At 35.5% G+C, this 27,003-nt stretch overlaps 1 protein-coding gene across 1 annotated transcript in view; it reads left to right on the forward strand.

The window, feature by feature from the left end:
- The window catches only part of MYLK4 (myosin light chain kinase family member 4), a 73,807-nt gene that overhangs the window by 40,547 nt on the left and 6,257 nt on the right, over nt 1-27,003 (forward strand). Inside the window, exons 2-12 of the mRNA XM_053714659.1 lie at nt 6,077-6,167; nt 9,808-10,429; nt 11,209-11,513; nt 14,294-14,399; nt 15,847-15,940; nt 17,329-17,438; nt 19,570-19,711; nt 19,961-20,031; nt 24,495-24,623; nt 25,254-25,406; nt 25,508-25,586. Coding sequence (XP_053570634.1) covers nt 6,077-6,167; nt 9,808-10,429; nt 11,209-11,513; nt 14,294-14,399; nt 15,847-15,940; nt 17,329-17,438; nt 19,570-19,711; nt 19,961-20,031; nt 24,495-24,623; nt 25,254-25,406; nt 25,508-25,586 — 1,902 coding nt within the window. The remainder of the gene's footprint in view (nt 1-6,076; nt 6,168-9,807; nt 10,430-11,208; nt 11,514-14,293; nt 14,400-15,846; nt 15,941-17,328; nt 17,439-19,569; nt 19,712-19,960; nt 20,032-24,494; nt 24,624-25,253; nt 25,407-25,507; nt 25,587-27,003) is intronic.

The raw sequence follows: 27,003 nt of genomic DNA on the forward strand, positions 1-27,003 counted from the left end.
AATGTGTCCCACTTGTACTGATATGTCTATAAATTGCAAACAGCATATTTTGACTTATAAAATTTTTGGCATTAAATGATTCTCAGACAGAAGGAAGTCAGGTTTTGCCATCTAGTTCTCCCCAAGTGTCACAACCGGTAACGCCCGCACAAGCGACGCCAAGTACTTCTAGTGTATCTAATTCTTTCACCTTGCAAGATATGGCTTCAGTTATGAATACTACCCTAACAGAGGTTTTATCTAAACTGCCTGGGTTGCAAGGGAAGCGCAGTAGCTCTGGGTTAAGAACAAATGCTGAGCCTTCTGACGCTTTAGTAGCCGTATCCGATATTCCCTCACAATGTTCTGAGGTAGGGATGAGGGATTTGCTGTCTGAGGGAGAGATTTCTGATTCAGGAAAGAAGTTCCCTCAGACAGATTCAGATATGACGGCATTTAAATTTAAGCTAGAGCACCTCCGCTTATTGCTCAGGGAGGTTTTAGCTACTCTGAATGATTGTGACCCTATTGTAGTTCCAGAGAAATTGTGTAAAATGGACAAATATTTAGAGGTTCCTGTTTACACTGATGTTTTTCCGGTCCCTAAGAGGATTTCGGACATTGTTACTAAGGAGTGGGATAGACCAGGTATTCCGTTCGCTCCCCCTCCTGTTTTTAAGAAAATGTTCCCTATTTCTGACACCATAAAGGACTCATGGCAGACGGTCCCTAAGGTGGAGGGAGCTATTTCTACTCTGGCTAAGCATACAACTATACCTATTGAAGACAGTTGTGCTTTCATTGATCCTATGGATAAAAAATTTATCGGGTTTCCTAAAGAAAATTTTTGTTCATCAAGGTTTTCTTCTTCAACCTATAGCATGCATTGTTCCTGTAACCACTGCAGCTGCCTTTTGGTTTGAGGCTCTGGAAGAGGCTCTTCAGATGGAGACCCCACTAGATGATATTTTGGACAGAATTAAGGCTTTTAAGTTGGCTAATTCTTTTATTACAGGCGCCGCTTTTCATCTTGCTAAGTTAGCGGCAAAGAATTCTGGTTTTGCCATTTTAGCGCATAGAGCGTTATAGCTTAAGTCCTGGTCAGCTGATGTGTCATCTAAATTTAAGCTTTTGTCTATCCCTTTCAAAGGTAAGACCTTATTTGGGCCTGCACTGAAAGAGATAATTTCAGACATTACTGGAGGGAAGGGTCATACCCTCCCTCAGGATAAGTCAAATAAGACAAGGAACAAACAAAATAATTTTCGTTCCTTTCTAAACTTCAAGAGTGGTCCCACTTCCTCTTCCTCTGCTGCAAAGCAAGAGGGGAACTTTGCTCAATCCAAGCCAACCTGGAGACCTAATCAGGCTTGGAACAAGGGTAAACAGGCCAAAAAGCCTGCTGCTGCCACTAAGTCAGCATGAAGGTGTAGCCCCGATCTGGGACCGGATCTAATAGGGGGCAGACTCTCTCTCTTTGCTCAGGCCTGGGCAAGAGACATTCAGGATTCCTGGGTAGTAGATATTGTAACCCAGGGATACCTTCTAGATTTCAAGGACTCCCCTCCAAGGGGAGGTTCCATCTTTCTCAATTGTCTGTAAACCCGACAAAAAGAGAGGCGTTCTTTGTCAGGGGAGATGTACGGTCTGCTTAGCTGGTTATTAAACTGGTACTAGGGATCTGGAGATGCTACCTCACCCCTTCCCCTCCCATTGTATGTCTACCCCCCTCCCTTTAATCTAACTGACCCTTCCCCCATACCCCTCCCCTCTCCCCCCTCCCCTTTTTTTTCCCATCTGCTCCACTACCTGAGAAAACATGATATATTTTTGGAATTACTGACCTATACACATAGCTATAGAACCGCTTTTAATCCCTCCTATCATTACGTGATACAGTTCTAAATTGTCCCCTCGGAACCCATCATAGTTACGAATACAACCCCTATGCTTCGAAGGACTGGAAAAGTCCATCTTGAGCCCTTTTGTTCTGTTTTGTTTTTGTTTTGTTTTTGTGGAGGAGAGCTAGCCAGGATGGAATAGGGGGGTCCAACTGGATTGAGTAGGAGGCTCGATGTGAACTGAGTTAGTTCTATTGGGTACCTCCTAGTTGGATAGTGTACCCAGGTGCCATAGCTGGGATCCACATGTTTACACCAAACCACATTATTTGATGTCTTTCCTATGGCTGCATCTCTTTCATAAAAAGTTATTCTTTGTAAAAAAAAAAAGAAAAAAAAAAAAAAGAGAGGCATTCTTACGCTGTGTAGAAGACCTTTTTACCATGGGAGTGATCTGCCCAGTTCCAAAAGCAGAACAAGGGCAGGGGTTCTACTCCAATCTGTTTATAGTTCCCAAAAAGGAGGGAACATTCAGACCAATTCTGGATCTCAAGATCCTAAACCAGTTCCTAAGAGTCCCATCTTTCAAGATGGAGACCATTCGGACTATCTTACCATTGATCCAGGAGGGTCAATATATGACCACCGTGGATTTAAAGGATGCGTATCTACACATTCCTATCCACAAAGATCATCACCAGTTCCTCAGGTTCGCCTTTCTGGACAAGCATTATCAGTTTGTGGCTCTTCCCTTCAGGTTGGCCACGGCACCACAAATCTTCACGAAGGTGCTAGGGTCCCTTCTGGCGGTTCTAAGGCCACGGGGCATAGCAGTGGCGCCTTATCTAGATGACATTATGATTCAAGCGTCGACCTTCCAACTAGCCAAGTCTCACACGGACTTAGTGTTGGCCTTTCTAAGATCTCACGGGAGGAAGGTGAACGTAAAAAAGACTTCTCTTTCCCCCCTCACAAGAGTTTCATTTCTAGGGACTCTGATAGACTCAGTGGACATGAAAATATTTCTGACGGAGGTCAGGAAATCAAAGATTTTGTCCACCTGCCGAGCTCCTCACTCCATTCCTCGGCCGTCAGTGGCTCAGTGTATGGAGGTAATCGGTCTAATGGTAGCGGCAAAGGACATAGTTCCGTTTGCTCGCTTGCATCTCAGACCACTGCAACTATGCATGCTCAATCAGTGGAATGGGGATTATGTGGATTTATCTCCTCAGATAAATCTGGATCAAGAGACCAGAGACTCTCTTCTTTGGTGGTTGTCACAGGATCATCTGTTCCAGGGAATGTGTTTCCGCAGGCCAGATGGGTTATAGTGACGACAGACGCCAGCCTTCTGGGCTGGGGTGCTGTCTGGAATTCCCTAAAGGCTCAGGGTTTGTGGACTTGGGAGGATGCTCTCCTACCGATAAATATTCTGGAATTAAGAGCGATATTCAATGCTCTCCAGGCATGGCCTCAGCTGGCTTCGGCCAGATTCATCAGGTTTCAGTCAGACAACATCACGACTGTGGCTTATATCAATCATCAGGGCGGAACAAGGAGTTCCTTAGCGATGATAGAGGTCTCAAGGATAATCCGATGGGCAGAGGCTCACTCTTGCCATCTGTCAGTGATCTATATCCCAGGTGTAGAGAACTGGGAGGCAGATTTTCTAAGTCATCAGACTTTTCATCCGGGGGAGTGGGAACTTCATCCGGAAGGTGTTTGCTCAACTGGTTCAGCTATGGGGCACACCAGAATTGGATCTGATGGCGTCTCGTCAGAACGCCAAACTTCCTCGTTACGGCTCCAGGTCAAGGGATCCTCAGGCTGTACTGAGATGCTCTAGCAGTACCCCTGTTGTTCAGCCTGGCTTATGTGTTTCCACCTTTCCCTCTCCTTCCACGTCTGATTGCCAGAATCAAACAGGAGAGAGCATCAGTGATTTTGATAGTGCCTGCGTGGCCACGCAGGACTTGGTATGCAGACCTGGTGGACATGTCATCTCTTCCACCATGGTCTCAGCCGCTGAGACAGGACCTTCTGATTCAAGGTCCATTCAAGCATCCAAATCTAATTTCTCTGCAACTGACTGCTTGGAGATTGAACGCTTGATTCTATCAAAGCGGGGTTTCTCTGAGTCAGTCATAAATACCTTGATTCAGGCTCGAAAGCCTGTTACCAGGAAAATCTATCATAAGATATGGCATAAATATATTTTTTAGTGCGAATCCAAGGGCTTCTCCTGGAGTAAAATCATGATTCCTAGGATTTTGTCTTTTCTCCAAGAGGGATTGGAAAAAGTATTGTCAGCTAGTTCTCTAAAAGGACAGATATCTGCTCTGTCTATTTTGTTGTACAAGCGTCTGGCAGATGTTCGGGCTTTTTGTCAGGGTTTAGCTAGAATTAAGCCTGTGTTTAAATCTGTTGCTCCGCCATGGAGTCTAAATTTAGTTCTTAGAGTTCTTCAGGGGGTTCCGTTTGAACCCATGCATTCCATAGATATTAAGCTTTTATCTTGGAAAGTTTTGTTCCTAGTTGCTATCTCTTCAGCTCAAAGAGTTTCTGAACTATCTGCATTACAATGTGACTCACCTTATCTTGTGTTCCATGCTGATAAGGTGGTTTTACGTACCAAGCCTGGGTTCCTACCTAAGGTTGTTACTAACAGGAATATCAATCAGGAAATTGTTGTTCCTTCTCTGTGTCCTAATCCTTCTTGTAATAAGGAACGTCTGTTGCACAACTTGGACGTGGTTCGTGCTTTGAAATTTTATTTGCAGGCAACCAAAGATTTTCGTCAAACATCTTCTTTGTTGTCTATTCTGGAAAGCGTAGGGGTCAAAAGGCTACGGCGACTTCTCTTTCCTTTTGGCTGAAAAGCATCATCCGTTTGGCTTATGAGACTGCTGGACAGCAGCCTCCTGAAAGGATTACAGCTCATTCTACTAGAGCGGTAGCTTCCACATGGGCTTTTAAAAATTATGCTTCTGTTGAACAGATTTGTAAGGCTGCGACTTGGTCTTCGCTTCATACCTTTTCCAAATTTTACAAATTTTATACTTTTGCTTCTTCGGAGGCTATTTTTGGGAGAAAGGTTTTGGAAGCAGCGGTGCCTTCCGTTTAGGTTTCTGTCTTGTCCCTCCCTTCATCCGTGTCCTAAAGCTTTGGTATTGGTATCCCACAAGTAAGGATGAATCCGTGGACTCGGTACATCATGCAAAAGAAAACAAAATTTATGCTTACCTGATAAATTTCTTTCTTTTGCGATGTACCGAGTCCACGGCCCGCCCTGTCTATTCAAGACAGATGGTATTTTTTATTAAAAACTTCAGTCACCTCTGCACCTTATAGTTTCTCCTTTTTCTTCCTTGGCCTTTGGTCGAATGACTGGGGGGTGGAGTTAAGGGGGGAGCTATATAGACAGCTCTGCTGTGGTGCTCTCTTTGTCACTTCCTGTTGGGCAGGATAATATCCCACAAGTAAGGATGAATCCGTGGACTCGGTACATCGCAAAAGAAAGAAATTTATCAGGTAAGCATAAATTTTGTTTTTTTGTGGAAGACAGTTGGCAACCCGACTAAGTAATAGCAGTGTGAGTGTGATAAGCTTGCTAAAATAAAGCCACCAATACAAATCTGCATCCATAGCATTTCTATTAGAGCTACCTTCATGGTATCCTTTACCTTATCCTTACTTTTTATGTAGACATGTAAAGCCTAATTGCTGATCTATACTATAATTGTATTTCATAAAAAAGTACTTTAAACCCAACATTTATTTATTTTTTTTGCTTTAGATACAACATACAATTTTAAACTACTTTCCAATTTACTTCTATTAGCAAATGTGCTTTGTTCTTTTGGTATCCTTTGTTGAAGGAGCAGCAATGCACTACTGGGAGCTAGCTAAACACATTGGGTGAGCCAATATAAGAGACATATATGTGCAGCCGCTAATCAGCAGCTAGCTCCTAGTAATGCTTTGGTGCCTCTGATTCTACCTAGGTATTCTTTTCAACAGAACAAATTAGATAAAATAAGTAAATTGTTTAAGATTACATGCTCTGTCTGAACCTTGACAGAATAAGTTTGGGTTTTATATCCCTTTAATGTCCCTTTAACAAATGTCTCAATATATTGCAGCTATCAAAAATATCATTTTTATCACATATCCCTTTAAATTGTAATTGCGTATGGCATTGTGGACTTTTCCATTTATTTAATGCGCTAAATACAATTTGTTTTTCATCTCTACAGGTTACAACGGGTCAAAAATCAAATCAGAATAAGGCTTTGTCTTTGGATTTTGAGGGGACAAAACATGTGACAGAGCCACAACCAGATTCAGGTATGCTGTGTGAAACAGATATACAGTATGATTAAGTTATTATATATTCAAATGGATTTACAAATGTACATATTATTATTATTGTCATTTATTTTGTAGAGCACCATCAAATTTTGCAGTGCTAAATTGATCTTATTCACTTGGTATATACTGTAAATTGCTAAAGCAGCAGTAATAATGTTTCTCTTGATTTAAAAAAAAAAAGAAGAAGAAAATAAGTGTTTTGATGTGCTATAGCTCTTTATGCTCCAGTATGAACGGTTTACAGTTATTCAAGTCCAATTTTTCATGAGCAGGGACTGTCAATCACCGAAATGCCACTTTATATTTGGCGTTGTAGGTTAATAAGCAGCGGTCTGATTAATTGAATTAGGGCATTTCATTTTTCTGCTATAATGGCCATTTAATAATGTTTTAGAGTTGACAATGAGCATCCTTAATACAACAATAATTCTCTAGAAAGAAAAATATACAATATATTTAGCTTCATATGTAGACCACCTTCATTATTTTACACACAAATATATTTTTAAATAAAGCATAATTTCATGTAAATGCAATAAATAGGTTTTAATATGTATATTTATTTTGTAAAATTACATTAGTTGGCTAAATATTGCAGAAATAAGTGTGAGTTTTTAGTTTATATAAAGTAATTGCTACATCCATGTTTAACCTAGCTTTCCTTCTCTGCTGAGGACAAATAGTGGCATACTCACTAATGTGTCCAAACAATGGCTGTATGAAATATAGCAATGTTAAAAGGACTCATTTGTAACTATTACAAACTGGCCACAACAGAGGATACAAGATGTGAGCAGTCTTTTATATCTAGGATAACTAAATTACAACATGGCTGTGTCCTTTACTTAAAGGGACATGAAACCCATTTTTTTTTTTGGATTTAGATAGAACATACAATTTTTAACAACTTTCCAATTTACTTTATCAAATTATCAAATATGCATCATTCTCTTGATATCCTTTGCTGAAGGAGCAGCAATGCACTACTGAGAGCTAGCTGGACACATCTAGTCAGCAAATCACAAGAGACAAATGTGTTCAGGCACCAATCACTACCTAACTCCCACTAGTGTAGGACCTGTACATATTGATTTTTAACAATGGATACCAAGAGAGCAAAGTACATTTGAAAACATAAATTAATTTAAAAATGTCTTAAAAAACATGCTGTATCTGAATCATGCAAGTTTAATTTTGACTTCCCTATCCCTTATAGAAACTCTGGGGAATAGAAAGCCCATCATTTAGAATTAAATTACAGGAAAAAAAGGACAATTAAAAATGAAAGAATATTGCAAAGTTGTTTTTTATGATGTAATGAAAATTTTATTTGATAACCTTAATTTGTCCATTTAAAGGGACATTAAACACTTTGAGATGGTAATATAAAATGATAAATTGTATATAATAAAACAACTCTGCAATATACTTTCATTATTTATGTTGTCCTCTTTGCCTGTAATTCCATTCTGAAATTGTGAGCTTTTCAGTTCCTGTTAGAAATGGAAGTGCAGAACACTGTTAAATCCAGCACAGCCATTGGCTGCACACTCTAGTGACCTATTTATAACTGACCCTAATTGGCCACAGCAGAGATGGTAACACAAGTTACAACATGGCAGCTCCCAGTGTTTTATAGGCACTAAAACTTTACACTTATTTTGTCACTTTTTAAACAACTAATGAAACTTTAAAAAAATACATCTACAAGTTAGTCATGGACTAATCTTTTCTTTGAATGCATCAGTCTATCTAGCATGTATTTAGTGTTTAATGTCCCTTTAATATGTGCAGAAAGCGGTATAGTAAAGAGAATATAAATATTTATTAAAGGTACAGTAACTGTGAATAAGAAGTTATAATAGCTCTGTAGTTGTTAGTAAGATTCATGCATTTTACATCCCTCTGCTGGATTGAGGGAAAGAGCAAGATCTCACTATAGGAATGGTATTGGGGTGAGAGTTTGGGGGCAAAGGGAAGACCCTTCTACATGACCAAATTAAAGGTATTTTTTTATATATAGCAATTCTGATTAATTAGTACAGAGCTATTATAATTTTAAACAAGATTCTAACTAAATTGTGAAAACTGGTAATAGAAACATTTATCTCCATTAAAGTTTATGGAGATTTTTTTTAAGTTACCACCAGTTTCCACATTTTACCATATCGATGGAAGCTAGCCCTATGTCTGGGAATTTCTTATTCGTCCTTACTGTCCCTTTAAAATGATTTTTATATTCTATTCTATACTGCCTTAAACAGACAAACATATTGAGGCATATTTATCAAATGTCTGTCGGACCTGATCCGACAGTGCGGATCAGGTCCGACAGACATCGCTGAATGCGGAGAGCAATACACTCTCCATATTCAGCATTGCACCAGCAGCTCACAAGAGTTGCTGTTGCAACGACGCCCCCTGCAGACTCGCGGCCAATCGGCCGTCAGCAGGGAGGTGTCAATCAACCCAATCGTACTTGATAGGGTTGAATTCCGGCGATGTCTGTCCGCCTGCTCAGAGCAGGCGGACAGGGTTATAGAGCAGCGATCTTTAGACCGCTGCTTCATAACTGCTGTTTCTGGCGAGTCTGAAGACTCGCCAGAAACACGGACCCTCAAGCTCCATTCGGAGTTTGATAAATGGGCCTCATAATATATGTGTGTGTGTGTGTGTGTGTATGTATGTATATATATATATATATATATATATATATATATATATATATATATATATTTGCATACGAAGAGAGAAGCGCTCTACCAGTCTGAGATTTATTTGCATTGTATGACTGCTACTTACTTGTCTCCTCTCGTTTTGGGAAGCATTTAAATTAATTTGCTTTTGTTTTATAAATGCTTCTTTTTTTTCTTTACATATTTGGGTAATTTCATTATAATTTTACTCTATATAATTTCTTACAAGTTTCTTAATAATTTTCTTAAAAAGTTTTTTTTTTAATATGGTAATTTCTTACAAGTGTATAAATAAATCCTTTGGAAATCAAGAAAAATGCATTCATATTTTATCTTATCCACGACTAGAGTTTTACAGTTATACTGCTGGAGAGCTACTATACTGATACTGAATAACAAGAAGTAATTATATCTGGCATGTTTTATAGTTTATAGTGCTGTGTAATTTGCTCGAAACGCTTAAGTGCCACTTGCATAAAAAAACAATATTGTTTTATAGAGATGCAGAATGGTCTGTTTATAATTTACAACTGAATATATGCTATTATGGCCCATTGAGCAGGCACTCACAGACTAATGTATTCTTGCTTGAAGTTTAACATAGAAAATACTTCCTCAAAGCGCTATTACATTGTACAAACTTCTCAAAAGGACATTACCCCTACTATCTAGATCAACAATTAATTTAGAAAAATAAAATTTTCTAAATTTGATAGACCTGTACTATGTGATGGAGCTTTTTGTAGGAATTGCAGATATAGCTATTTGTATGTATGCTGATGATGGCTTTCTCTGTGTAAACTATAATACAGCTTATTTAGCTTGATACTGCTGCTGTATGGACATTTTGCATTAAAGCAATAAATAAGTACTAATCACAAAAGCTTTTATACGCTTGCTTTTTTTGTTGTTGCTTTTAGAGCGATGTGTTCAAAGACTCTGCACACAAAATGAAAAAGTTGAAAAGCTCAACGAAGAAAATGCCAAAAAGACGACTGCCATCTTGGTTGACAATCATTTTCCAAATTTTGACACTGAAGAAGTTTGTGATGTAAATCATTGTATATCAATAGATATATCTATTTTAGACAGCCAAACATTTATTGAAGAGTGGTCTCAAATAGGTGATGTTGAAGTAGCAGATAACGAGCAAAGCAGTCTTCCAAACAAAGAACTTATTCAATTAACTGCAATAGATAATAAAGAGGCTGAGGATTCAGAAGATCACTTGTCTGAAAATCAGGAGCACGTGGAAGAAACAATACAGACAATTTCCATCTGTACAGATGAAGAAAACATCCTTTCTGAAACTGAAGACGTAGGAGATGAATCTGAAAACAAAGAGAAATGTCAAGAAGAAGATAACAATCAAGATGAGTTCACTCAAGAAAACAAAAATACATTATTAGTGACAGAAGATGAGAACTCTGTACCATCTGAGGACGGAGACCAAAATGATACAGATACATCTCAGAATATAGAACATTATTCTGATTTAGAAGATGGACAATTGGGCACAACAGGTGCAGTTTCTTCACCTTGGTAAGCTATACAGAATATCAGCCTCATTTTAATATATTTAGAGTATTAGAAAATATAAGATAATGATGTACGCACTTGTCTATAATATTTCCAATTACCACTAATGTGTGTACAGATAGGTCCAATCTTTGCATTTATTCTACATTCAATTTGCCCAGTATATTTTTAATAGAGTGTTTCAACACCAGTCATCTAGAACTACTAACAGGCCAGACGTTTGCTACCAAGTAATTGTGTTTTTGTAATTAGTTCTCATTTAAGGTAATCTAGAAAATCTGTACTGTTAGTGGGTTCTGATGACTGGATGTGAGATACCCTTTTAGAGGTACATTAAATCATATAAATAGTGATTTTAGTTCCCTAAAATGTATTTAATGGGTGTAAACTCCATAGGATACTTTATGAGCCATTTCATTTTTATATATATATTTTTACAATGCCATCTCCTAGTGCTCCTTAAACAGGAGAACCTGAAAAGTATTTAATTTATTTGTCACTTGCCTTTACAACTAAATATAATAATGTTCATGGTCTCAGTAGGCTGTTATTGTTCTGTAATCTCTACAATTTACCCTATAACATGTTAGAAATGTTTCATAAAAATATGGACCATCAAGAACAACATTTTTTTTTTTGTTTGTCTCTAAATAACAAAGTCCAATTTGCACTACAGTTGATATTATTTGAACATGAGGCCCTACCCAACTACAAATAGATTTACATTCATGGGGGCCATGACATCTTAACCCAGATTTTCATCTGTATTTTATTGATGGCAGTGCTGGGAAAATACTGGAAGTACCCAAAGACGATAATACATTATCAGAAGAATTACCTAAGAATGGTGAAACTGACAACTATGACTACAGCTGCAGCAGCAAACGTCGTGTCACTGATGAAGAGGACAAAGATGACACCAAAAAAAGCAGGGTGGACGCAAATATCATGGAAGACATTATCCGTAATAAAGAGGAAACCATATATAAAGTAGAAAATTCTAATGAGGAATTACAGGAAACTGATTTCACTGAAAACTGCACTGAGCAATCCGCCGTAGAAGAAAAGGAGGAGATACTTATACTTGGTAAGAAACAAAGAATATCTCTGAACCATAACACTTGGTACTCATTTCAATGCATAGTTGTTTTGAATCAAGGATGTGACTTCGGGCAGCTTGTAACTTGCTCTGCTTACTGCTTATATAACATTAAATTACTTTTTGTTTTGCTTCTGGTACTTACAACCCGGCAGCACAGCCCCGACAAGTACATAAATGCTTTAAATATGTATGAAAAGTTCCAAGACATGGTATGGAAGGTTAAATACCTATTGAACCAAGACGTTGGAGCTCCTGACTTTTATTATGGAAATACATTTATGATACAGTTAATTTACAAAACAGCAGTTGTAGCACTCATACAGGCTAAAATAAATATTTAATATTATTGTTTCCCATTTATATTATATCTATTTCTAATTCATTTTACAAAATACTATACTAAAGAATTTATTAAAGCATATGGAACATTTTTAGATGCGCAATATACATTCCATAAAATTTAGCTCTGTGTATTGCTTAGATCATTAGAATTCTAACTAGACAATAGTGAGCATGACCTGACCTGACATTATGCTGACATTCACAGATAAGGTCACATCCTTTGTTAGAACTTAGTTCCTTTGCATGAGAGCATAACGAGCAACAGTGCTTGCAACAATAATATCATTCAAATGTGAGTGGCACCTGGGAATACTGTAATCTTCTCAAATATGATTACTGTATAAACAATGAGTATAGTTTGTGATCCTGCGCTCATAAAAAAGTATGAAAAATAAAACATTCTCTATTATATATTTGTGAAATATCCTAATTTTTAGCAAACATTATTAAAAATATCTTTCATTGGGTGTCACTAATCATACAAGTAAGAACATAGCGGCAACAAAATAGCCAATGTTTGTCCTTACATTTAGCTTTCAAAAAACAACATCTTGTGTTATGTTTGCAATTGTTTGATATCCACGAGAGAAGACAATTTTTTGGTGTATTTTTTTTAACAAGAGATCAAAAGGTTAAACAATAAAGACAATTTTTCAGAGCCTTCTTTGCTCAAATTTACCAAGGGTGACTGCCAATATAAGTGGAGGGCGCTGTATATATTTTTTTGCCACTTTAATCCAGATTGTGCTGCATGTATGGCATTGCTGTCAATGTTCTACCCCTCATTAAAGTCATCGTAAGAGAAAAAATTAAATTAAGAATTTAATGGCAAAGTTTATTTCTTATTTCCATGCCCTTTAAATGTTGAGAGTAAACAGTGTGAATGTTATCTTCTTATTACACAACATGGTTGTGTCTGTTCTCTCTACCTGCTGACTTCTAGCCTTTACAAACTAATATTTCAATGAATTACATGTTAATTAGTTTTAAATGTTAGCAACTGAAATTTTAGTTTTTAACCTTTTAGTGCCGTTATCATGTTCTATTCTGTCCTAACCATGCTGGGCTTTAGTGCCGTTAGGACGAAATAGAACTTCATAACCGTTTGGCTGTCCTGAAGCCAACGGCACTTCCAGGATGCAATTGCGGTTTGGAGGGCGTGCCTAGCGTCATAGGGATGCCCCCTGACCTTATCCCATCATTGAGCTCTCAACATTCCTATGTAAACAAATTGAAATCCCGTGATTGTGGGATTTTAATTTGTTTACATCGGAATGTTTATCCGATGTAGACAAATTAACCCTGTCATTAAAGGGACACCACCAAAATAATTTAGGGCACTTTAATATATAATTTACATTCTATATATGGGAATTTCTTAATCATCCTAATTTTGCTTTCTCTTGAAATACAGGTAGGGCAATTCTAAAGGGAGTATAACTAGTCAAAATCAACATTTTAGTAAAATATAATTAGTGTTATAAGAGACATTTAAATTAAATTCCACACATGAAAAAAATCATCTTTTTAGAGGACCATTTTCACTTCTATGTTCCTTCGATGTATATCAATAAAGCAGCAACCACTAAAATATATTTCTATTATCTTCTTTATAATGAAATATTACCCAAATTACCTTGCTTATTGATTTTTTTTCATATTACTATGTCAGTAAGTATAGGGTACTATGCTTATTTTAGTTATTAATCTTATTTTGGGTTTTACAAATCCAATGAACTAGCAAGCCATGACTCTAGCTTAATTTCTGGCTCCTTTATTTTGGATTTTTTCTTTATATATCTATATATCAGTATATCCTTGACTCATTCTGTTAATAATCGGCTGGCTTGTTAATAATCTTGTTAGCTCTTAAAGGGACAGGAAACCCATACATTTTCTTTCAAAATTCAGATACAGCATACAATTTTAAACAACTTTCCAATTGATTTATTTGATCTAATTTGCTGCATTCTCTTGGTATCCTTTATTGAATAAACAGCAATGCATATGGATGAGCCAATAACATGAAGTGTTTATATATGCATCCACCAATCAGCAGCTCCTGAGCCTACCTAGATATCCTTTCAACATAGGATACCAAGAGAACAAAACAAATTAGATAATAGAAGTAAATTGGAAATGTGTTTAAAATTGCATGCTCTCTGTGAGTCATGAAAGAAGAAATTTGGATTTCATGTCCCTTTAAATCAATGATTACCATGAACAAGATAATACTGTCTGTTTAAATAAACCCTGTATTTAAATAACAGATAAATGGAATAATGTGCTTTATTGAATGGAAGGGTTTGTTATATTTATGCCAATAGCTTCACACTGTAACAACCCAATGATTTCTATATGAATAAACATTTTAGGAGATTTAGCACTGTCTTGAGATACATTTTATTTTTAATCTTTTTTAGATACCAAGCCACCTCCACCAGCCCCATTTGATCACCGCATTGTCTCTGCTAAGCATGCACAGATAAATAGCTTCTATTCTTTGGAAAGTAAGGAGGTACTTGGTAGGTAAGTAAATACAGGACTGGAATCAATATTATATAAACCGATATTTTATTTTCAATGTATTACAGTAATAATTCCCAGCTGAGGAATATCCTGGGGTGTCAGAACTCATAACTGAGTGTGTTGGAGAGAATTAGTGACAAAGTATCTGGTATCTATAGTGGACATAGTGTGCTATTATTATAGTGGATTATCTATAGGGGGGTATGAGGGTATGCAGTATTTATTATTACTCACAGATAGACAGATACATGATAGGTAGAACAGTGCAAGTAAGTTGATACTGAGCCTTTGCCAAGCATTTCCATCAGCCAGAATGGTGCTTCTAGCTATTTGCCTACATTGTTTAATCCGGCTTTACCTTAAGGCCTCACATCTTACTACCAATTCACTTAGAAAAAAGTCATAGCAAGAAATAACAGTAATTTGTGAATTATATACAGTTCCCCATCTCTAGAAAGTTAAAGATACTCAAGTATCTTGCTATTCCCTAACATACATTGTTCATGGTGTTTCAAAACACAGTGCAGGTATATATCCTGAAATCTGGAATTCCAAAATCCATAATTATTCTGAAATGCATCATTTTTCATTGATATTTAAAAATAAAAATAAATAAAAAGTAGCTTTTCCCCCAACAGAATGTTACAGTTTTCTCTGTCTGCATCTTTGCTTTGGTTGTTATGTTGTAAAATGTAAATGCTAGTCTGTATTTAAAACAACTATTATCTTTCTGATTACTATTGTATTGTAACTATGTTTCTGAGGGTACTATGCATACTTAAGTATTACACGTGATGTAAAACTACCTTTTAGATTACATTTATAAGCTGTATTATAACATGTAAATATTGTCTAAATGACATAAGACGTTGTCTACACTTGGTCCCATCCCCTCTCCAAACTGTTCCATTTTACAGATGGAGAAATAGAAATATTCTGAAATCTAAACTATTCTGAAATTCAAACCTGTTCTGGTCCCAATCAGTCTGGATAAATTTGTCACCTGTAACTGTTATGGCCTGATGTACTTTCCAAGAGCTCATTTAAGATAAATACATAGTTTATTAGACTATTAAAAAAAAACTTTCACATCACTATTAAATTTGCAGATAGCAAAACCCTCTGTAAAGATGGAAAGTTTTGGCCTAAACCGAACATCTGATCAGTTTAGATTCTTTCAGTATTTGCTTTTTTCATGCACTTTTGTTATTTTCTTAGCAATAAGCACATGGAAAGTGCAATACAAAGATTGTATAAATACACAATTTTATATGTCTCTTTGGATTTCAGTTGTAAAACTTATTACCTGGGAACAACAAAAATCTTCTTTAAAGTTTATATAGAGACTATCTTGCTACTACAAATTAGTACTATTTACAGTTACCGATTTATAGTATAGTATATTGTGATATAATGTAATTGTATTTTTCCCTATCTTTATTTGCAGTGGTCGGTTTGGTCAAGTGCACAAATGTGTAGAAAAATCTTCAGGTCTAAAACTGGCGGCAAAAGTAATCAAAGTTAGAGGTCATAAAGAAAAGGTTTGTGAAATCTATATGCTCCTTGTTATTCTCATTGGGCCAGATTTATCATTGAATGGATGAACAAGTGTCACATGTATTGAACCTGTCCACCTGAGATTGCAAATTGTGGAGGACATTCATTCCCCATGTTTAGCTTTGGAGGAGCATCCACTTGTACAATGCAGCCCCTGTACTCTCACATAATCGATTGCACCAGAGAAGGACTTGTCCATCACCCTTGTTGAATCAGTCTGGGGGGATTTTCATCCGCAACCTCTAAGTTTGTTGGAGAGGGTTTAGAAAGCAGCAGGTTATACTGCTGCTTTATAAATATCAGTTGCAGACTTGCTCATTTAAACTTGCAACTTATATTTATGAAGCAGAGGTTTAAACCAAAAACTAAACTAAACCCTTTGCACCAACTTAGAGTTGGCAGATAAAAATTACTCCAGATAGGGGCATTTGCTCCATCATAAATCTAAGTCTATTGCAGTTCTTGATAAACCCATGTGCCAGGGAGTCACTGGCACCTTCAAATAAGGCCCTGGCTTAGAGCCCCCATAAACTCATGGGTTACCCCCCAGGGCTACCCCCAGCCACCTCAAGCTGGGCCTTGCAGCTGTGAAAAATAAATCCAACTTTTATTGGGTTATTATATACTGTGTGTATATTTGAACACATTAGTGGAACCCTGCCCTCTTGTATAGCTTACAGCAATTCAGTTAGAGCAGAACAGGACTATTAGTTATTGATTAATTTAAATTTTCTGATTAACTTTACACAATTTACATTGTATTATCTCTGTTGATAGGCCGTTTTAGTAGGTCATATGTGTCTTATTGTGTTATCTCGAACATAGGCCGTTGCATCAGGAGCAGAGGTGGTACTAGGGTCAGCAAGAACCTATGCAAAAATGACATTTGAGGCCTATCAGAAATGTGTTATATCTGTTTAGCGCTTCATGCTGAGCCACTGGTATAAGCAAACAACCTTCTTTTAATGAACTATAGTTTAGCATAATTCCTTTTTTAAGATTTTTTTTTTTACTTAAAGGCCCAAGTACATATAAGACCCTCGACAATCCCCTAGTTTTGGCTTATTGCAGAGTTACCCTTGATCAGTAAAATTAATCATGTGTTATCTTCTAGTGGATATCTTTGAACCAAAACTTGTCAGATGGCCAAGTTTAATATTGGATTACATATTTTTAAGAGCTTATGTTGTGTTTTTATTGAGACTAGTAAAGTTTGATATTACTTTTTATTCTGAGTACCAGCCTGAACCTCATTCTATTGAAGCTTGCTAGTGAAACATTATGTCTTATAATATGTGTGTTTATAAGCTTGCTGTTTGCCAAAGCATTATCCTAAGATCTAAAAATGATAACAAAAAATGTTTCTTTGCAGGAAGAAGTGAAAAATGAGATAACTGTTATGAATCAGCTAAGCCATGCAAACCTCATCCAGTTATATGATGCCTTTGAGTCTAGAAATGATATTGTACTCGTTATGGAATAGTATGTACAATTATTTTTCCTTATTATTTCCTGTCAAATTAAGATTTATTTAAAAAAAATGTTTGCTGTTGTAAGTAGGTAGTTATCATATAAGTAAATAGTTTTTTCCAAAACAAAAAGAAAGAGCTCAGCCATGTCTTAATCACTTATACTAACTATATATTTTCAAAAACTATTTTCATTACAGTTGCTTTCAATGCATAAAATATAGGCAAGCATTAGAAATATCTCATGATGTAAGCTCAAAGTAGTATATGGTAAAGGGATACTAAACCCAATTTTTTTCTTTCATGATTCAGATAGAGCTACCCAGGTGCTGAACCAAAAATGAGCCAGCTCCAAAGGCTTACATTCCTGCTTTTCAAATAAAGATACCAAGATAAGGAAGAAAAATTGATAATAGGAGTAAATTAGAAAGTTGCTTAAAATTGCATGCTCTAACTAATTAATGAAAGAAAAAAAATGTGTTTACTATGCCTTTAATATTGTTTCATTACACTTTCCAGAAAAATAGTTTTTCAGATACCCATATTATTTTTCTTAATATCAAGCCTTATACACAAAATAGAACATGCATCTGTGGAATGTTTAGTATCAGAACTAGATTCCGTTTTGATACTAATATTATTTACTGTGCTATAGGCTTAGAAATAAAACATATTGCAACACTTTTAGAATTTTTTTTTTAATTCCATGGATGTGTACATTTACATATAACTCTAGAAACAACGCTAACACACAATTATAGGTGGATAATGTGCCAGGATTCAGTTCCTGTGCTAACAGCTGTTGAAGATTCCATGGAAAGCTAACAGGGTATGACAACCGGCAACTAATCCTTTCCAAATTCTTAACCATACATTTAAAGAAAGTAATTCTGTTTATCAGTATTAAAGAGACATTATACAATAACAAGGATCTCTTCAAGCCTAAAATATTTCCGATGATAAAAACACCAACTGAGAATTAAAAAATAAAATTAAGATGATGCTTACAGTATTTGTTTCCTATTAAACACAGTCTAAACAATCTAAATATAGCAAAATAATTTTTGATAATATATAAAATCCCTACAGTCCCCTAACTCCATGTGATGCACTTATTAACCTTCAAACCTCAACCTTCTTCTGTAATTAGAGACCATTAATTTATTTTGGTTCTATGTGGATCATCCCATAACTATCATTTTAGCAGTTTTATAGCCTATTCTATGCAGCAGTGCTATAATGTATTATGACTATTCTATAAACTCTTTTTTTCCCACTTTTCTTATGCAACACTGTTCTTTTAAAGGGCAATGATACCCAAATGTTGAAACACTGGAAAGTCATGCAGCATAGCTGTAAAAAGCTGACTAGAAAATATCACCTGAACATCTCTATGTAAAATAGAAAGATATTTAACCTTTAAAAATTTCTCAGTAGCCACATCCCATTGTAAAGGAATTCTAAGCAGCAAATCAGTATGTCTGTTTCGGGACAGCTAAGGGAGTGAGCTTACGTGCACACTCATCTTATTTCCCTATTCAGTTTCAGGAAGTTTACTATGAAATCTCATGAGAGTTAAGTTAAATCTCATGAGATCACAGTAAAAGAGTTCATGACCTCAGCACTGCTGATGCTGATTGGCTGCTGTTCATTTCTTATTTTTTTTATTTTTTTTACCTGCAGCTGAGCAACAGCTGAAGTATATTTTTTTACACAGAACTTACTCTGCTGAGCTGAGGAGATTGTGAGGTAAAATGTCTTCCTTTTTCACATAGAGATGCTCAGGTGATATTTTCCCGTCAGCTTTTTACAGTTATACTGCATCACTTTCAAGTGATTTAGCATATGAGTATTATGTCCCTTTAATACAGTTATAATGCTTCAGGGCCTTTAAGGGTAAATTATCTCAAATATAAATAATTGAAAACAAATATGATAGATCGGGAAACTTAGAAGATAAATAATATTATTAGAATTAGCAAGATCTATCGATGACATCTTCTAGTTGTGTTACTTACCTTATTATTTAAATGTTTCATTTAAGAAATTACCTATTCATTTGTTCATCAGTACATCTTTCATTTTAAAGTTTTTTTGTTTTTTTTTTAAACTGTATGAAAGATTTTTTTTTTTTATCTTAACAGTGTCGATGGTGGTGAACTGTTCGACAGAATCATAGATGAAAATTCGAATCTGTCAGAAGTGGATACAATCTTATTCATTAAACAGATCTGTGAAGGGATTCAGTATATGCATCAGATGTACATTATACATTTAGATCTCAAGGTATAGTAAAATATACTTCAATCATTATAAAAATATATCTACAACATTTAATATAGCTATAAATTAATTTAGTTTAGTATTTAAGTATTTCTTATACTAAAATTAAGACCAATAATAATATCAAATTAGTGTTTAAGTATTGCTTGGACTAAAATTAAGACTAATAATAATATCAAATTAGTATCACAATGTTATTTTAATTGTTTAAGTAAATACTTTATTTAATTTTCATTTATTTATTTATTTTAGCCAGAGAACATCATGTGTGTGAGTCGGGCAGCTAATCAAATAAAAATTATTGATTTTGGATTGGCTCGAAGGTAGGAAAATGTGTTTTTTGTTTATTAATATATAAAGTCCAAAGTTATTTGTCGTAAGAGACACTATTCATAAATAGACTATTTGACATTTAAATATGCATTTGAATATAAACTTTATTAAGAAGTGCTGTTATTAATTACTACTAATGGTGTTAATACCATAACATATTTGGAAACATAAATGAAGGGGCAGTCATACACATTTCATAGAGAACATTAACTGCTTTCAATTAATGACCATGAAATAAACGTAGCATCCAACAGGCTGAGAAATGTATTGCATTGGAATGGTTAGTTATGTATCAACTGTGTACTGACATATAGTTTTTAATACATAAGATTTTATGAAGAATTAATTATGCTGGTTGGATTGGGGAGCCTTATAATAGAGAACACTTTCTATACAGTGAGCAGTAGAGGGTTTGCTTCCAGTGTGATAATAGCACCTGAAGGCACAACATGTATGAATATTACTCTTTCTCAAGGTTGGTTATTTTCATTGAAGACGTAACACTATGAGGAACCCTCTTGTTTTGCCTATATTTTAAATACAAGATAATGTTTATAACTCACTGAGCTGCAGTTCACCAATATTTTCCAGTGTTTTGTTAGTAGGTGTTCCTACCATTGACATGTATAGTGGTGTGAGGAGAATTGCTAGCAATCTGGAAAAAACAATACAATAATTACAACTGCAACACTTCAAAATAGCAATTACAAAAGTGTTTGTCATTTTAAAATATGAGCATGTCTGTTTGTTTGCTGGCTGAGGGTGTTCCAGAGCATTCTAGAAGTGTGGTGAGGAATTTTCACCTACACCTCAGCCCAGCATAAAGAATTCATAAAGACTCTGTTGCACATGTGAATTATTTTGCCTCATAGTGGTGTCTCAAAGCTGAAAGGTGGCTTTAACTGCCTTATCAGAATCTATAATGCATAAAGTATGAACCTTTCTTTCATACAGGTGTTGAGTCCATGATCCATCACTCATGGGAATTACTTTTCTCTACCACTAGGAGGAGGCAATGATTACCAAAACCTAAGAGCTCTTTAAAACCACTTCCTCCTCACAGGTACCTCAGTCTTGTCTTTGCCTTTGCTGGAGGTGGTCGAATATTAAAGATGTGTATTTGATTCTTCAGAGAGGGGCTTTCAGTCTATGTTGAGGCTTGTTTTTCCTTCAGAGTACAGTATTTGTCTGAGGCAGGTATTTGGGGTATGGTTTGTGACTCTTTTTACCTCATGGGAAAATGTGTATGTGAATTTTCTATTGGAATTCATTCACGCTTCTTGCACTAGGTTACATTGCTATTAGCCATTTCTACTTTAGCTAAGTGTACTACTATCCCTTTGGAAGACAGTACTTCTTTTAAGGCCCCTTTAGATAGGAAGTAAGAATAATTTCAAAGCAGGTTATTTGTTTAGGCCTGCTATCTCTATTGCTGATGTGGCTGCGGCTCCTTTTTACTGTTAACTAGTATTTCAGAGCAGTTTTCTAATGATTCTGCTAGTAAAGATTTTTTAGGAATGCTTAAAAAAGCTAATTCCTTTATTTGTGGTTATTAAAATTAATATTAAAAACCTTTACTTGGCAGTTCTTTCTAGAGGAGCTTTATGGCTCAAACCCTGTTGTACTGATATGGTGTCTAAATCCAGACTTTAATCTCTTTCTTTTTAGGGAAACAAATTGTTTGGTTCTGATTTGGATTCTATCATTTCTTTTGTTACTGGAGGTAAAGGGTCTTTTCTTCCTCAGGACAAAAAAATCCAATGGGAAAATTAAAGCCTTTAATCGTTTTCAGTGCTTTCATCAGAACATGGAACAGAAAGTTGATTACTCCTCTCAGAAGCAAAGAACATTTGACCCAGTCTGGAGGCCTAGTGCAAATTGGAATAGATCTAAGCAAGCCAAAACGTCCACCCCTACTTCCAAGTCTGCATGAAGGTGTGGCCCCCAATCCAGAGGCTGTGGCAGAGGGCAGTTTAGGCTTTCTTCAGGAAGCTTGTTTTCAGTCTGTTCCAGATCCCTGGGTTCTGAATATAGTTTCCCAGGGTTAATGGATAGGTATCAGAATAAGGCCTCCCAGAGGAAGATTTTTTTCCTGTCGAATGTTCCAAGGAATCTCTTACGCCCAAGCCTTTTTTCAGTCAGTTTCATGTCTGGAATCTATGGGGGTGATTGCTCCAGTTACTTTGCAGGAACAGGAGATGGAATTTTATTAACATCTCTTCATTGTTCCAAAGAAGGAAGTTACTTTCAGACCAGTTCTGGATTTGTAAACTCTGAACAAGTTTGCCAAAATCCCTACCTTCAAAATGGAAACAATTCAGACTATTCTGCTTTTTGTTCAACAAGGTCTGTTCACCTGTCTGTTCTCAATAGATTTAAATGGTGCTTATCTGTATGTTCTAATTCATAGGGAACATTACCAGTTTCTGAGGTTTGCCTTTCTAGACAAGCATTTTCAGTTTGCTGCTCTACCATTTTGTCTTGAAGAATTTTCACAAAGGTTCTGGGTGCTCTATTGACTGTTATCAGATCTCATGGTACTGCAGTGTTTCCTTACCTAGACGATATCTTGGTTTAAGCTCCATCTTTTCTTTTAGCAGAATTTCACACTAACTGACGGTTGTTGTCTCTTCAGTTTCCATGAGACTTTCTCTAACAGATCAGAGAAGGCTAACATTGGTGACAGCCTGTCTGAACCTCCAGTCTCTCTCTTTTCCCTCTGTTGCTGTTTGTATGGAAGTATTGGGTCTCATGATTGCAGCTTCAGATGCAATTCTATTTTCTCAATTTCACATGAGATCTCTTCAGCTTACTATGCTTTGCCAGTGGTGCAGGGATCATACTCGGCTATCTCAAAAGATCATCAGTTCATTATTCAGGGGGCTTCTTTTGCGCATCCTACCTGGACTGTGATCGCTGCAAATGCAATTCTTTCAGGTCGGGGGTCTTTGAGAGCACAATGGGTTTGGTTGAAACTTTTGATTCATAAGGCTTTCTTGGAGGCAGGTCAGCCTCCACTAAAACAGAATACTTCTCATTCTACAAGATCAGTTGCCATTTCTTGTACTTTAAAGAATGAGGCTTCAGATGACCAAATTTACAAGGCAGTTACTTGGTCTTCTTTGCATCCTTTTACTAGATTCTACCATTTTGAGGTTTTTGCTTCTTCTGAGGCAGCCTTTGGTAGGAAAGTCATTCAGGCAGTTGTCTCAGCTTGATTTAATTTTGCCTCTTGTTTACATTTTAAGTGCATTTTAAAAATGCATTGTTTGGGTTCTTGTGGGGTTGTCTATTTAGTTTTTCAGTGAAAAAATATGTTTTATTCCTGCCCTTTGTCTCATTACTCATGGACTCCACAGCTTGGGTATTAGTTCCCAGGAGTAATGGATTGTGGACTCTCACCGCCTGTATGAAAGAAAACATAAATTAATTTCTTTTATGGGGGTTAGAGTCCACAAGGCCCCACCCTGTGTTTTTTTTGTGTTGTTTTTTTCTTTCTTAAAGGGACACTGAACCCAAAGTTTTTCTTTCGTGATTCAGATAGAGCATGCGATTTTAAGCAACTTTCTAATTTAGTCCTATTATCAAATTTTCTTTGTTCCATTGCTATCTTTATTTGAAAAAGAAGGCATCTAAGCTTTTTTTTGTTTCAATACTCTGGACAGCACTTTTTTATTGGTGGATTAATTTATCCACCAAACAGCAAAAACAACCCAGGTTGTTCACCAAAAATGGGCCGGCATCTAAACTTACATTCTTGCATTTCAAATAAAGATAATAAGAGAATTAAGAAAATTTGATAATAGGAGTAAATTAGAAAGTTACATAAAATGTCATGCTCTATCTGAATCACAAAAGAAACATTTGGGTTCAGTGTCCCTTTAAGCACATATTCACCCCCCCCCCCCCCGCTCCGTTTATTTTTGCTACATTTTTTCTTTTCCTACATCATTTTGAGGTGGGAGGGGTTTTTATAGAACTCTTGGGGTTTGAGAATCTTTGCTTCCTCCTAGTAGTAGGGAAGAGTAATTTCCATGAGTAATGGATCGTGGACTCTCCCCACAATGAAAGAAATTAATTTATCGGGTAAACATAAATTATGTTTTAATGTTGCTAGAAAAAATGATAGTACAGTATCACATGAATATGGTATAAACACATTTTAAAAATTGTATTTCACATTATCACAGCTTTTATTTTTGTATTTATATAATCTATATTCAAACCACTCAGATCAGGCAGTAGGGAATAGCACATTAATAGACAAGAAGTATGTTGGATATATTAGCTAGGCACTTGACCACTTAATGGTTTGTATATTTTTAGGTAATATTCAATTTTTTCTAAATTCATATAAAGTATTTCTCATAAACATAAGCGCTCATTCTATTTTTTTTATTGTTTGCAATTGATTTATTGTGTTTTATTTATTTATTGTGTTTTCCTCTCCTAGATATAAACCAAGAGAAAAACTGAAAGTGAATTTTGGTACTCCTGAGTTCCTTGCTCCTGAAGTCGTAAACTATGACTTTGTCTCTTTTCCCACAGACATGTGGAGTGTGGGAGTCATTGCCTACATGCTGTGAGTTGGCCATACATATTCTCTGTTTTTGTGACATATTTTTACAGATTTATTTTTGCCTTTCAAAAAATTTTTGAGTCAATTTCCTCATTGGTTTTTGATATGTGGATACATTTGACAGTAAAATTAATGATAAAGGACAATATCTTACCATGATGACGCTAGGCTATGCTTGGTCCCAGGCCACATATATGCATACATATATAATGTTATTGCACTTGCACTTCAGAGCAGTATAGGTGACTTTTGTTTTTACAGAAATCCTAAACCATCAGTGTTTCCACCAGAGCAAAGGATTTTGAATAAGGATATGCAAATAAGTCTCAAAATGCTTTTATCTTTTATTCATCTAAAATTAATTTTAATCATACACCTCCACGTGCAATATATGTAACACACAATCTGTAGACTTAAAAGATAGAAAAAATGTCAATGCCTATATCCCTCTACACAAAAGATCCATAGAAATACTGCACACCCATCATAAAAATAATAAAATATTTTATTGGTATTACATGGATTATATATAAATAAATAATTTTATATATGACTAAACTTATTTCTATTTAGTTTTCATAATGGATTCCATCTTATTTACTTTATTTATAATTTCTTTCTTGTCTTGATAAGGTTAAGTGGGTTGTCACCTTTCTTGGGGGAAGATGATAATGAAACTCTGAATAACATTATAGCTTGCCAATGGGACTTTGAAGGTGAAGAATTTGAAACTATTTCAGATGACGCCAAAGATTTCATTATAAAATTGCTTGTAAAGGAGAAGTGGTACGTGTATGGAATTTACCATAGTAACAACTTGAGTTCCTAATATCATGTCCTATACTTTGAATTTTTTCACTATTAACTATTGATGTTATTGTATTTAGCTGGAGAATGAGTGCAACAGAATCGTTAAAGCATTCTTGGTTATCAGACTCTAAACTGCATTATAGAATCCGCCAGCAGGTAGGCATTGTTTATTCATTTTTTTCAAATATTACTGTTTATCTGGTATTCACATCTAAAGCCTAATTTTACTTTATATGTATGGCTATTAAACTGCTTCACAATTTGTAATCCATATCCTGTGATTTATCTCAATGAAGGTCAAGTTTGTCATATGCAATATGTGGGTGTGAGGTCAAAAGAAACTAATGTCAAGATCTTATGTATATACGATTTTAGATAAAGATGGACTATATTGTACAGGTTACTGCCCAGAACTTCAAATGACCCTAATTCAGGGTGGAATAAAATAAATTAATAATAGCTTAAAGGGACATGAAACCCAAATTTATCTCTCATGATTTAGATAGAAAATAATATTTTAGAGGAGTGGGTCAGCTCAGTGGAGGACCTGCTCCAGTTGGAGAGGTTTCATTATTTTAAAATCAATCAATTGAGCACTCACGAAATGATGTTAGCCACATGGAAAGAAATTAATGTGTGAAGTTACATAGCTTTTTTTTTTTTCTCTTCACCCTTTCCCTTCTTCCCCCTCTTTCCCCTCCTGAATGCGTGTTTTTCCCCTCTTCTGAGGGAAACCTAATACATAGGACTTAGATTATGATATACTTGCAGATATAGTATTTTTTAAAAATATTAAAATAATTCAAGCACATATAAAACAGTGTTCCTAATCCCAAATTGACTGGGATTTGTTATACTCATGAAAACGTTGTTATAAAGTTGCCTTTTAAATATACTAAATCTCCTAAATGTGCAAATGTCTTATAACAAGATTGTAAAAAGAAAAATATCTTATGCACCTGAAGAGATGTTTGTTGTTTGCAATGTTTAATTCTCTATTTTTTTTTCTATTGTAAACGCTGTCGATTATGTTTATACTACTGACTCAATAAAGCTTGATTGAAATAAAAAAAAAAGAAAATAACATTTTAAACAACTTTCTAATTTACTTCTATTATCTAATTTGTTTAATTATCTTGGTATCATTTGTTGAAGAAGCAGCAATGCACTAATGGTTTCTAACTGATCTCATGGGGGAGCCAATCACAATCAATATATATATTCAGCCACCAATCAACAGCTAGAACCTAGTTTCTCTGCTGCTCCTAAGCTTACCCAGCTAAACCTTTCAGCAAAGGATAACAAGAGAAGGATGCAAATTAAATAATAGAAGTAAATTGGAAAGTTGTTTAAAATTGTATTCTCTATCTAAATCATGAAAGAAATTTTTGGGGTTTCATGTCCCTTTAAATAATAAGTGCATATGTGTTAGTTTTCCCCCACTTATTGGTGATAGTTTAAATTAAAGTGTAAAAAACTTGAGATTTTTTATAGATGATATTTAAAAGACACTAAATAATATACACTTTAATTATAAAAGTATTTATTTTGATTATCTAAGCTTACATTGTTG

Source organism: Bombina bombina, chromosome 5 (assembly GCF_027579735.1).
Source record: "Bombina bombina isolate aBomBom1 chromosome 5, aBomBom1.pri, whole genome shotgun sequence".
Lineage (NCBI taxonomy): Eukaryota > Metazoa > Chordata > Amphibia > Anura > Bombinatoridae > Bombina > Bombina bombina.